At 36.9% G+C, this 13486-nt stretch overlaps 3 protein-coding genes across 4 annotated transcripts in view; 2 read left to right on the top strand and 1 right to left on the bottom strand.

Annotated features, from left to right (window-relative positions):
* LOC111461257 (FRIGIDA-like protein 3) overlaps positions 1–554 on the bottom strand; it is a 7686-nt gene extending 7132 nt beyond the window's left edge. Inside the window, exon 1 of the mRNA XM_023104789.1 lies at positions 320–554. The gene's annotated coding sequence lies outside the window, so the exon portion shown is untranslated. The remainder of the gene's footprint in view (positions 1–319) is intronic.
* A 1356-nt stretch (positions 555–1910) lies between these two features.
* Positions 1911–6588, top strand: LOC111461240 (putative rRNA methyltransferase YqxC). Of its 2 annotated transcripts, XM_023104760.1 has the most exons (8): positions 1914–2243; positions 2327–2412; positions 2508–2610; positions 2723–2879; positions 3269–3397; positions 4245–4331; positions 5436–5480; positions 6238–6588. In XM_023104760.1, the coding sequence occupies exons 1-8, from the start codon at positions 2107–2109 to the stop codon at positions 6385–6387; spliced, it is 894 nt and encodes a 297-aa protein (XP_022960528.1). In that variant the 5' UTR covers positions 1914–2106; the 3' UTR covers positions 6388–6588. The 2 variants fall into 2 exon arrangements, with proteins under 2 accessions (XP_022960529.1, XP_022960528.1); XM_023104761.1 differs by lacking the exons at positions 5436–5480; positions 6238–6588 and adding an exon at positions 4453–5043 and having other exon boundaries at positions 1911–2243.
* Positions 6589–7351: 763 nt separating this feature from the next.
* LOC111460785 overlaps positions 7352–13486 on the top strand; it is a 12544-nt gene continuing 6409 nt past the window's right edge. The window contains exons 1-11 of the mRNA XM_023104077.1: positions 7352–7846; positions 7959–7998; positions 8079–8327; positions 9995–10094; positions 10179–10253; positions 10597–10695; positions 10960–11076; positions 11205–11322; positions 11533–11633; positions 11896–12248; positions 12700–13030. Coding sequence (XP_022959845.1) covers positions 7630–7846; positions 7959–7998; positions 8079–8327; positions 9995–10094; positions 10179–10253; positions 10597–10695; positions 10960–11076; positions 11205–11322; positions 11533–11633; positions 11896–12248; positions 12700–13030 — 1800 coding nt within the window. The 5' untranslated portion in view covers positions 7352–7629. The remainder of the gene's footprint in view (positions 7847–7958; positions 7999–8078; positions 8328–9994; positions 10095–10178; positions 10254–10596; positions 10696–10959; positions 11077–11204; positions 11323–11532; positions 11634–11895; positions 12249–12699; positions 13031–13486) is intronic.

Here is a 13486-nt window from a genome sequence, read left to right as displayed (position 1 = left end):
AAAAAAAAAAAAAAAAAAAAAAAAAAAAAAAAAAAAAAAAACCCTATTTCCACCCTAAACTAAACCCAATTCGACAAAAACAAAACAAACAGATCTTAAAACAGCACCAAGCAGAAAACCGATCTTCAACAACACAAAAATAGCTCAAAATTGGAAAAGAAAACTCCATAATCGAATCCTCGAGAACAGATATTCGCCACAAAAAGCTCCGACAGTGAAGCAAAATCACAGTAAACAGCGCAAATAACAAAAGCCCACAAACAATTGTAAAAGAAACGGATCCAAGTGCGCGAGAAAAAAGGAGAAAAAAAAGGATTACCCGATCGATGGAGTGAGATATAGAGTAGAAATTACTCCGGAGACTGCAAATAAATGCTTGACCTAACACATTAAATACAAACATCCAAACCAGAGCGAGAAAGAGAAGAAATGAGGGAAGAGAGGAAGCAAAATAAGAGGAAAGAGGAAAGTAGACAACGAAAAGTATTTGTTGCAGGCACTGAGGTACAGCACCAGTCTCTCTCTTTCTCCCCCCTTTTTTAGGGCACTCCCGTTTTTGATATTTCCACTCCCTTCTCTCTCCAAAATAACCTTTCCCTTCACTTTTCAGGTAAAAATTAATCAATGTCTACCCTGTTTTTTACTGCTGTAATTAAAATTACATCCGTAAAAATCTAAACCCTATTTTTATTTTTTTAAAATTTATCAATTTACATCATCCTTTCATTAATATATCTTATTTGTGGTCAATCTTCAGAGTGCTGGTGTGGGCTTGGACCGTTGGTTTAGAATTAGGTGTAGCTATATCACACGCTTGTGACTAAAGAGCTCATGTCAAAAATAGCTAATGGAGATTGGGGGTCGCAGTGACCTAGCTCGAGCGACTGTTTACCAAAAACACAGGTCTCCGCAAAGTCGTAAGACCATGTATGGGGGCTGACGCCTGCCCAGTGTCAGAAGGTCAACGAAGTTAGTGACCTGATGACAAGGGAGCCGGCAACCGAACCCCGGTGAACGGCAGCCGTAACTATAACGGTCCTAAGGTAGCGAAATTCCTTGTCGGGTAAGTTCCAACCCGCACGAAAGGTGTAACGATCTGGACACTATCTCGAAGAGAGGCTCGGTGAAATAGACATGTATGTGAAGATGCGGACTACCTGCACCTAGACAGAAAGACCCTATGAAGCTTAGTTGTTCCTGAGATTGGCTTTGGGCCTTTTCTGAGCAACTTAGGTGGAGGGTGAAGAGGGCCGGCCTTGAGAAGCGCAACACTCTAGTAATTGATCCTTCAACAAATGAGAGTTTTTAGTGGAACGCTCGAAAACTTTGCGAGGGCTGATTTATGATGACAAACAACTCGTTGGTACGAATTCCTTCCAACGAGCTAAAAAGTCATACTATGTTCCTTTTCATAGAGAATATTTCGACAGATATAGCTGAATAGGATTACCCACCTTTGATACGAACGTTTATCGTTGATTGAATTCCCAGCCTCGAACATTGAGGATGTCGTCTTCGGAGGTTTAGGCTTGTGCTAGGGAGTCGAAAGCATCGACCCCTACGAGACTGGTGAGGAAGCCTAATTGAATCGTACTAGCGATAAATTTATCGTGACTAAGATCTAATGCACAATTACTACTATCCCATGGATGATCAACTTCTCTCCCGAACCTCGTAAACTATCAGTCTGCACTTTGTTTTCGTTTTCTTTTAACGCCTCATTTCCCTTTTCCCGAGACACTAACGAAATTGTAGTTTCCTTGGGTAGCAGGCAGAGAAGAGCGGACATGGGGACTCGAGTCAGGGCGCAACGTAACAATATTCGATAAGATTTTAATAGAGATATAACAAATATTTGGTTATTTTTTTTCCCCTTTTTTTCTTTTGATGATTATCTATGTTCATCATCCATACCATACCATATTGAATAAATTTTGTTGATTCAACGAAGATTTAACCTAGAACCTCTTTTAAATCCTATGCTTCGTGTTCGTGTATGAACGTCAAGCTTTGCCGAAGTTCCAATCTTATCGGGAGGCCGAAATCTTGGTGGAGTAGCCAATAAGATAGAATTTTCATAATCGTGTGAAAAAACGACGCCCCATCATGTCGAAATGCTTACTGAGTCGAAACAATTTTGCGAGGATTTTTCTCGTGTCGCCGCCAACTTGCTGCCGGATTCATTCTGCTTCTCCTAAAGCCTTTTCCGTCGCCAAATCGGGAAAGATTCAGTCTCTGAATTTGTAAGGATTTTTGGTTTCAATCTGTTCCCGAATTTCGAAATATCTGTTTGCAAGTGGAATGAAGATGTTTTTGTGTTATTTAGGAAAAAGAAGAAGAGATTGGACGAGATGTGTGTTGAAAGGTATCAGCAGTACAGCCGAACAATCATTCAATCATGGATATTACAAGGTAACTTCGATTGAATTTTGTCGATGACGATGACGAACTTCAGTCATTTTCGAATTCCTTCACTTTCTGTGTTTCATAGATGAATTTCTATGCAGGTAAAGTATTGGTAGATGGCAAAGTAGTCAGTAAAGCCGGAACACCCGTCGGCGATAAAGCTAAGGTCGAGATAATTGCTGAAGTTCCGAAATATGTATGTAGGTGATAAAACTTAGCTGAAAACTTCCTGTTTTTCCTTATAGATTAAACAGAGTCTCAGAAGTTAATCCAAACTTCTTTTTTTGCTGTAATTTCACAATTTCACAAAATCCAGAGCAGGATTCAAGTTGGAAGCTGCCATTGAACAGCTGGGTGTTGATGTTGATGGGAAAGTTGCTCTTGATGCTGGATTATCCACCGGAGGATTTACTGACTGTTTGCTTCAACATGGGGCTTCATTTGTTTATGGAGTCGATGTTGGCTATGGGCAGGTAAAATTTTTAAAACTTCTTCCTAAGGCATTGATCTTTATCTACTTAATATTGTTTACAGTTGATGAATGCGCAAATAGTTATCTCTAATAGAAAAGTTTGACGAAATTTCATTGATTTGTCCATCTTTCCAATGCAATAAACAATTGAATCGAAGAAGTTGTACTTCAGAAGGGAAATGACTAGAAAGTAAATCTGCTGGCTTAAGAGATAAGAAAATACCATCCAACTAATCAAATATAGTAATAAGTGCATGCTTAACCCGATCGGTCGATAAACCGTTGTTCACTGTTGCTACCCTCTATAGTTACGTGAGAAACTAGCAAATAATGCCTCCCACACTTTCTTCTATTCCACTGTGATACGTCATTGATCTGCAGAATTTTTAGGTTGCTGACAAGATACGTCGAGATGAACGTGTTTGTGTGATGGAAAGAACGAACTTACGGTATCTTGCTGGACTTCCTCAAAAAGTTGATATTGTGACTCTGGACCTTTCTTTTATCTCTATTCTCTTGGTAAGGTTTCAGATACTTTTCACAACTGTTTGTTTAATCTAACTTTGATAGCAGGGAAACATTTTTGGTTTTTTAAGCTGAAAAAGTAAACAATTTTCCTTTTCATTTGCCGTCAAGATGTTCTTTGACAAATAACCATTGATAACACTTTTCCTACTTTATGTAGAAATCTGGTTTGGCTGAATATCTGTGAACAAATATTTGGTGTTTTTGTATCACTGCCCCACTGAAGTATTTTATATTCTTGACCAGTTCTATTCTCAATAAGTTGTGAATATACCGTGTGGCATGCAAAACAAATCTTTTGCTTTGTTGTTGCTCTAAAACATGCTTAGCTGCAGAACTAAATGAAAATTTCCATTTCTAGGATACCAAAAGAAGAAGGTGCAAAAAGAGATCTCATGTCTTAAGAATAAGCTCATATTAATTTGGTAGTTTTCCGATCTTGACCTCTGAAATTTGGGGATTAAAAGTCTCGGGATGTGAGCGAGGAAATTAGAAGTTTGGGAGTTAGGTGTCTGTAGCTAATTAATGTGCATATAAACAACTTTTCTTTACACAATTCTTTTCCTTTTCAAGTCTTTTTTTTTCCCTTTAAATGAAATTATGGAGTATGAATAATGACCACAGACTTGACGTTTCTTATTGTATTGTAGCTCCTTATTGGCTATCTTATTTTAATTAGTTTGGTCTGGTCAATGTAAGTATGGTTTATACCATAGTATAAATTTGGTCACTAGTCACTAGCGCCATGATTTTGAACAAAAGGTCTTGCAGTGGTCATTTTAAGACTTTTGTTTTTCTCTTATTCCATTTGTTTGCATACTCTTATTTGTTTATGTATCAGGTTATGCCTGCTGTGGTCAATGTAATGAAGGAAACGTCAACAATTGTTACTTTGGTGAAACCTCAATTTGAATGTCGTCGATCACAAGTAAGAAGGCTCTGAGTTCTTTCCCTTCTTGAGTGTGGCAGTTCCCTTATGTACTGACTGCTTTTTTGGTTTGCATTATAGCTAATATGTCTAATTAAGACCTTCAACCACTTTTGTTTCGATGATGTTACCCAATTAACCTAGGTCACCTTCCTCTTCCACCGATTTCAAAGGATGTAATCTTGAAAAGCTAGCAGCCGTTGATGAAGTTTTAAATATGGAGAAATGGTGAATGGGAATGTAAAAGAACATTGACTGAAAAAGTACCGATCTTCCTTTCCTTCAATGATGGCTTTCTTCCACCTTTCTAGTCCCACACTCTTACTGTCACTTAGACTATTAGTCTCAAAAGGGAAGGCTATTCCACTTGGTTTTATCCTTTTGGATTGGAACCCCTTCTTGTAGTTAATCTTGGGATTCCTTTTGTGGGTTTGTGCTGTGTAGACCCTTTCATATTTCTTTCATCTACTACATCTCATCTACAAAGAATTGACCAACATCTTCCTTTTTCAGTTTATTTGCATCAGGCTTAGCTCGTACTAGTAAGAAGGTGTTTCCAAAAGGGGACGAAACCTATCTAAAATCTTGTGTGCCGGCTTAGTAGCGCATAAGCAGAACACATAGCCTAAGCAGAATTTAGTATTCAACCAACCTATGAGCTTTTGCCCAAGCTCATCTTTTCCTACAATATCAACGTGGTCTCGAAGAGGCTTCTCACCAAAAAGAAAAAAGAAAAAAAAGAAAAAAAGAGAAGGCTATTCGAGTCGCTTCTTAAATAGAGAATTGAACATGTCACAGGTGCAATTATGCATAGTCCATGTAATTGGTTGGTAATCCCCATTCATATTAAAACAATTGATGCCATAAGTGAAAGTTCTGTATGTGATAATCCTAGGGCATAATATCTTGAAAGGTAGCAGGCTCGTGTCAGTGGATGCTGACCTTGACTCGCACCTATGCTATCATTTTATAATCTACTGATAATCATGGAAACCAGGCATCTTGTAAAAATAGACGAAATTATGAAAACTCAGAGTGATAAAATAGATATCTAACACAATAAGTTTATGTTAACCATTCATTTGAAGATATGGTTTTTTGCAGGTAGGAGGTAAGGGAATCGTGAGAGATCCACAAGTTCACCAGGAGGTATACATTTTTCCTTCCTTTATTTCTATTTAATTTAATATGTTTTGTTCCTTTTTACCCTGCTTAGAGAGATAATTCATGTTACTGAAGTTCTCTAATTGGAATTAATTCTTGGTTTATCTTGAGATTATCACTTCTGAGGTTGAGCAGTCATTAGATCATCTATGCACTATAAAAAGTTTGTATACATGGTGACACGTTATTTAAATCTAGAACACGAACACAACGAACACAACAAAGATACGTTTACTAAAGTATATGTCATTTTTATATAATAAGAACATTTAAAGTTAACAAGGTTATGACACTTTTATGTGATTAAAAAATAGTTTGATGGCTTTCGCTCTTAAAACTTATTATTTTTGTCCTTTGTAATTATCTGTCCATTTGTCCATTTGTTATTCTTAACGTAACTGCCCAACCTCACTGGTAGTAGATATTATCCTCTTTGGGTTTTCCCTTTCGGGCTTCCCCTCGAGGGTTTTACTATGAGATCTCACCTCAGTTGGGGAGGAGAGCAAACATTCTTTGTAAGGGTATGAAAACCTCTCCTTAACAGACGTGTTTTAAAAACTTTGAGGGGAAGCTCGAAAGGGAAGATTCAAAGAGGATAATATCTACGAATGGTGAGCTTTGGGCTGTTTCACTAAAACAAGACACATGCTTAACAAATGCAGAATTCTTATGGGCTTTAATTGATAGGATAGGATGAATGAAGAATGTAGCTCACACCATGGTTGTTGAATAATGACTGTAGGTTCTTGAGAAGATCATAAAGGGTGTGGAGAGTTTTGGATTCTGCAGCAAAGGTTGGATTGAGTCGCCATTGAAGGGCGCTGAGGGTAATACAGAGTTTTTGGTTTGTTTTACCAGGACGACAACACTTTCTGCTGCAAACCAAGATTGATTGTTCATCCACTTAATCTACTACAACCAGCAGCTTCTGGGTTTTAATCTCTGTAATTCACTTAATTGAATGATTGTTCATCTAGTTTTTACTTATTCAATATAGAAAATATTCGTGCATTTAGTATCTTCGATTGAATGGTTTCGAGTAATTATTTGGAACACAAAATTATTGATGTATCTATTTATTAGCAATGATTGACATAGAAGTAATTATTCAAACATCTTGTTGAGCAAAATCTTTGTAAAAACTTTGAAAGTTATATAGCCCGTTCGAAAGTTTAAAGTGGTCGGTTTATTTATTATTATAGTAATTAGTTCTTGAAAACTATGTTGTAATATTGAAACTCGAATCATTAAATATATTAATTAAATTCTGGCGTTGCTTCGATATAGGTCAAAGACTAGTCCTCTAGTCTTCTTGCCGAGGCAATCAGGAAAGTACTTTATATATATCATGACTATTTAAGTCAATTCGGATTAGACTTTGGTGTCTATCAAAATGTTAAGTCAATTCGGATTAGACTTTGGTGTCTATCAAAATGATATCGTTCATTTTAAGTTTTTAAGATTGTGCGGTAATTATTAAAACTTGAATTTTTTAAAATTATACTAAGCTAAATGAAATATTATTATTTTTTATTAGAATATTATTTTCAGTATTTTATTTAAGCAGTTAGGTCATAATTTTTTTTTTCATAATGGTTATTTTGATTTAGAATAATTAAAAAAAAAAAAAGAAATAAAGGTGTGTAAGCTAAAATTACATTTAATTATTATATATATATATATATATATATATATTTTTGTATGTTTTAATAATCTTTTCTTAGACATTGAATCCTCGTTAATGTATAAATGATAATTAGTATTTTATCTATTAAAATGTATAAAAAGAATTAATACATTATTAAAAGGTTAATTTGGTAATGTTACTTTAAGCAGACGAGCTGACAATACAACGTCGTTTTGAGACCATTCGAAGTACCGGAAGGAAAAAAACCAAGTCTTTGCCACGGCGCACGGTTGCTCTTCTGAGCTGAAGCCAGCGCCGGACTTCTGAAGATCCCTTCATCGTTCCTATAAAATCCATCGCCGGCGAGTACCACAAGAATCAGACAACAAATTGAAGTCGAGAGCTGCGTTTAGCTAGCATTGTTCATGAGATTTGAATCTCAATATTGGTTTTCCTGTTGAATTGAAGTAGGTTCCGGTGCTGCTGAACTAAAGAAAGGGAAGAAAAATGTTGAGGCTAAGAGCATTCCGGCCTTCGAACGAGAAGATCGTGAAGATACAGATGCATCCGACCCATCCATGGCTTGTAACCGCCGATGCGTCGGATCACGTTTCTGTATGGAATTGGGAGCATCGGCAGGTCATTTACGAGCTCAAAGCAGGCGGAATTGATCAGAGGCGTCTTGTTGGTGCCAAGTTGGAGAAGCTCGCTGAGGGCGAATTCGGTTCGATCCGTCGAGATTCCTTTTTTTCTTTAATTCTTATGTTTTGAACAATTTTCTGAATCGTAACCTGAAAATTTTCTGCTGATTTGTGTCTCCTGAACGCGATTGTTAGATTCGAAGGGGAAGCCGACTGAAGCAATACGAGGGGGAAGGTGTGAGTCTAGCATTTCCTTGTTTTCTTTTGTCTGCATCGGTTTGAAAACTAACTCATGGGATACACTGTTTGATGCAGTGTGAAGCAGGTGAGTTTTTATGACGACGACGTTCGATTTTGGCAACTGTGGCGGAACCGTTCCGTAGCTGCTGAAGCTCCTTCAGCTGTCAATCAAGTTACATCAGCTTTGAGTTCCCCTGCCCCTTCCACAAAAGGGAGGCATTTTCTAGTTATCTGTTGTGAAAATAAAGCCATATTCTTGGACTTGGTGACAATGCGAGGCCGTGATGTACCCAAGCAGGATCTTGACAATAAATCTCTTCTCTGGTAAGTTTTCACTCTGTTTGATACCTTGATAGTGTGTTTATGGATTGATTTTGTGTTTTTGACTGGAAGTAATCTCGAATACAGTTTTGGAATCCAGGATTTCTCTGTCCCATTTACATTTTGTGATTCCTTGATATTGTACTGTCTTCAAATGAATCGCAAAGAATGTTTGAACTGAAAGTAGTACTTCAACAAAATAATTTGATATACCTCGATTGGTGTTTGTGGATTGAGTTTGTGAGATCTCACATCGGTTGGATGGAGAGGGGAATGAAGCATTCCTTATAAGGGTGTGGAAACCTTTCCTTAGCAGATGCGTTTTAAAATCATGAGGCTGATAGCGATACCTAACGGGTCAAGGTGGACAATATCTATTAGCAGTGGCTTGGGCTGTTACAAATGGTATCAGAGTCAGACACTGGGTAGTGTGCCAGCGAGGACGCTGACCCCTAAGGAGGTGAATTGTGAGATCCCACAACGGTTGGAGAGAGGAACGAAGCATTACTTATAAGGTTGACGGTGATACCTGCTAGTGGTGGGCTTGAGCTATTACAGAGTTTGACCTTTGTCTTTATTCAGGTTTTATATTATGGACTACAGTTTCAAAGGAGTAACCATAAAGGAATTTGGTTACCAAAAATCTGTACTGCATCGAAGTGAAAATTTTAAAAGGCTCTGCCAAGGAAATGAATCATATTTTTTTGATTTTTCAATGCATTGTCTCTTTTACATTAAATGAAGTCAGTAAAAAGTAATTTATATGTTTTCTATTTCATCTTCTTCGATCCCATGTTTCTAATCCTTGGATTGTGTTCTTCAACAAGCATCTTGTTTCTCATACAAATGTAGAGAAATTAAGTCTGTTACAGTATCTAAGTCTTCTTTTCCTGTCCTCCTGAAATTAACAATGAACGATTAAACTTAGAAACAACTGACAATTTGTTTCCCATTTTTTAGAAGCTGTCTTGTTAATGGAATTGATCCTTGTTGATGCTCCATCCTTTTAAGTCTTTTGAAAAGTAGATTTTTAAGGCATTTTTGTAATCTATTAATACTAATGCACCTACTTTGTCTTGGCTTTTCTTTTGGCTAATGCCCTTAGTCAGTGTTTTCCTAGAATCTCTAACCTGTTGGTCAAGAACACATGCTTCATGCCAGTTGAGCTATGCTCATGTTGACAAATGCTGTTGCGTGAATTGTTTGCGCTTAACACAATCATTAACCTTGTTGCATTCTTTATTTTGTTGTTTAACTTGTTTATTTATTAGGACTTTATGTTTTTATTTATCATAAGATGACACATTACTGTTGGATTACATGTTCCTCTCCTGTGATAATAACATAGTAACTGCACTGTCAATAATTTTCTTATTCGTCCTAATGCATGCATTGGGCAAAAGAACACGTCTGTCTCAATACAGACTACATTTTACTTCACGTTTTCTTTCTAGCATTCAAATGCTTGAATTTCAAAATTTATGAAAATTTCCATTTTCTTTTTACAATCCAAATCTTTCAAAGTTGATATTTTCAATTAAAGCCTCAATTTCTGTATACCAACATGAGAAATGTAGGTAAATGTGTTATTTAAGCTGCTATCAGAATCTTTTTGTTTGTGGTTAGTGGTTTTGGATCACTAAACTGTTCGTCTTCTTTCCATATTGCAGCATGGAGTTCCTCTCTAAATCTTCAGGAGCAGATGGTCCTCTTGTGGCCTTTGGTGGATCAGATGGTGTTATTAGGGTCCTCTCAATGCTAACCTGGAAGGTATGGGATATTTACTTATTGGCCAAGTTTGATAGCATTATCAAACTGTTAATTCTTATTTTATCATTTCAAATTTTTTTGCAGCTAGTGCGTAGATATACTGGAGGTCATAAAGGATCAATCTCATGTTTGATGACCTTCATAGCTTCCTCGGGTGAGGTAACTCCATAAAATGTTATCTAGCTGTAATGTATGATGGTACATCGACTCTGTTCAAGTAATTTGATAGGAAACTTCTCATTTTTATCTAATGAGGTCATTTATTCATTAATTATTGGTTTAATCTACAACTTTTTTTACTTTGTCAAGATTGAGAGAGCACGTAAAGTTTGAGGGACTGACGTTTGAATTATAAATATGCATTTCAATAAGCTGCCCTTTTGAGTTAGCTCTCTTATGTACTCGCTATCTGTCTTCATGTCATATTCTTTTCCTTATCAATGCTTTCCCTGCTTTCCTTCTGGATCTTTTACAGTTTTGTATTTGTAAATTTGATTGCCAGGCACTTCTGGTTTCTGGTGCTAGTGATGGCTTGCTTGTACTCTGGAGTGCGGACAACAGCCAAGATTCACGGGAACTTGTACCAAAACTAAGCTTAAAAGTGCGTCCTCTACCTTCAATTTCTATAACTACTTTGTTTGTAGGTTTGTTAGTTATTATGTTTAAATATGTTATGCTTTTGACTTCTCTCTTGCTGTCCAATTTTCTCCATTATTTACCTCTAACTGGTTATTTCTTTGAAATTGAATACTCGATGACTAATGTATTCACATATCCTTTTCATGATCAAATATATTTGTTGTGTGTTCCTCAAAGATTAATGAACTGGGATGATGATAAAATAGATCGTTTGCATTCTTGATAGGCGCATGATGGTGGGGTAGTAGCTGTCGAACTGTCCAGAGTGATTGGAGGTGCTCCACAACTTATCACGATTGGTGCAGACAAAACACTTGCCCTTTGGGACACTATCTCTTTTAAGGTATCGTTGCATATCAATAGTTCATTACATTTTACAATACTGAAGCGTTTAGCAGATATTTATTACCTCATCTACTTCCAAGTTCTCTTGAATATTTTATGTTAGCCTATTTAATCTATTCTTCTCAGGAATTGCGTCGCATCAAACCTGTTCCAAAATTGGCCTGCCACAGTGTTGCATCTTGGTGTCATCCTCGAGCTCCAAACCTTGATATTCTCACTTGTGTTAAAGATTCCCACATATGGTGTGATTTTTATTTTCTTGTTATTTTTTCGTTTGATTAATGAGTTATGTTAGATAAGAATGTTGAGCATTCTTGTGTTCATTTTGTGAAATAACGAGCAGTGAGTTTGTGTCAGCTTCCACCTATTTCTAGGTTAATTAAATTTCATTTGTGATTTTTCAGTTTTCTTATTAGATCAAGGCTCTTATAGGTTAATGCCTGAACTTTTTCAGGGCTATTGAGCCATCCCACGTACTCAGCTCTCACAAGACCTCTTTGTGAACTTTCTTCCCTTGTCCCTCCTCAAGTGCTTGCTCCAAACAAGAAAGTTAGGGTACGTCTTTTACCACAAGCATGAATCTTGTAACTATCCTAATAAGTTTGTTTTGTCTTGGTTTCGCCTAGATCTGTGTTGTTTTGTTGGGGGTTTCTTCTTAGCCCCTTGGTGTTCTTGCATCTTCTTCTTTCTTCTATTCTTCCCAAGAGAATTCTTTTTGCTTCCTCATAGCGAAATCAAATAACATGAATTATCAAACAGCTACCCTATCTCATGTTGCTGGCTTATTGTACGATTGCTCATCAGTCTCATGTTGCAGGTTTACTGTATGATTGCTCATCCTTTACAACCTCATCTTGTTGCTACTGGAACCAATATTGGTGTTATCATCAGTGAACTTGATGCTAGATCTCTTCCAGCAGTAGCTCCTCTTCCAACTCCATCAGGCAGCCGAGAGCATGCTGCTGTTTATATCGTTGAAAGGGAACTAAAGTTGCTAAATTTTCAATTGTCACACACAACCAATCCATCCTTGGGAAACAATGGATCCTTATCTGAAGGAGGAAGGTTAAAGGGAGATGAGGTGCTACAAGTAAAGCAGGTCAAAAAGCACATCAGTACTCCTGTTCCACACGATGCATATTCGGTTCTTTCTGTTAGCAGTTCCGGAAAGTAAGTTTGCCCCCTATTCCTCTTGTTTGAACCTTTTTTTGTAAAATGAATTGTATATTTGGTTGTGCATCCATATTCATAGAAGATGGGTTAGCAGATTTTTCCCCCTTTTTTCCTTTTAACAAAACTAGTCATTGATGAAATGAAAAAAGATAAATAATCAAAAGATAAAAACTCTACAAGCGAGTGAAAGCGAAAACTAAAAATTATAAAGATAATAAATGTCTCGAGTAATAATTACAAAAAAAAAACTATTATTTTCAGTGTCTCGAGTAATAAGCAACCAATACGTGGGTGTATTTTTTTTGTTTATCCTGCATATATGTAGTAAATGTCTATTTTATTGGCCGGGAATCTATTTTATTTGCCACCGTTGATTTCTAGTAGATTAAATTAAGAATCTGGTTAGAAGTTGTAGTTTCATTGGAAAGTCACAATCATTTTGATGCAGGTACCTCGCTATAATTTGGCCTGATATTCCCTACTTTTCCATCTACAAAGTAAGTGACTGGTCCATTGTTGATTCTGGAAGTGCGAGGCTTTTGGCTTGGGATACATGTCGAGACAGGTTTGCTTTGCTTGAATCTGCTGTACCTCCTAGATTTCCTGTAATTCCCAAGGGCGGATCATCACGGAAAGCAAAGGAGGCTGCTGCAGCAGCAGCACAAGCAGCGGCTGCAGCTGCTTCTGCTGCTTCCTCGGCCAGTGTTCAAGTTCGTATATTGCTCGATGATGGAACGTCAAACATATTAATGAGGTCTATTGGTAGCCGCAATGAACCGGTATTTCAAGTCTATCTGTTCTCTTTTGTCTTCCCTTTTCCTTTTCTTCATTAAGCATTAGAAGGTTAAGTAAGCTAAAACTTGTAACTTGTTACTTGCAAATTCCAATTGCCAAATTCCATTTCCAATTCCAATTTCCATGCAAATTTTACCAATTTCAAAACTCACTTGAGTTTTGATCATCTTCCCCTTCTTCCTCCATATTCAAGGAAGCGCAATGAACAGTCAAAATTCCACCAGCCACCAAAATCACAAAATTTACTCAAAACTCACACACACTGTTGCCGAAACACGAAAGCACACCACAGCACCACAATTGCAAAAAGTGTATCTTCACTGCACCAGCAACATACAACACATCACTTTCGATTTAGGATCCCACATGTTCAAGCTTTGATTTGATTACTTTAGGAAGCGAAAAGAGGGGGAGAATACAAAAAAAAAAAAAAAAAAAAA

Source organism: Cucurbita moschata, unplaced genomic scaffold (assembly GCF_002738365.1).
Source record: "Cucurbita moschata cultivar Rifu unplaced genomic scaffold, Cmos_1.0 Cmo_Scf00024, whole genome shotgun sequence".
Lineage (NCBI taxonomy): Eukaryota > Viridiplantae > Streptophyta > Magnoliopsida > Cucurbitales > Cucurbitaceae > Cucurbita > Cucurbita moschata.
Note: the sequence above shows the minus strand (reverse complement) of the source record. Positions and strands in the feature narration are given on the sequence as shown.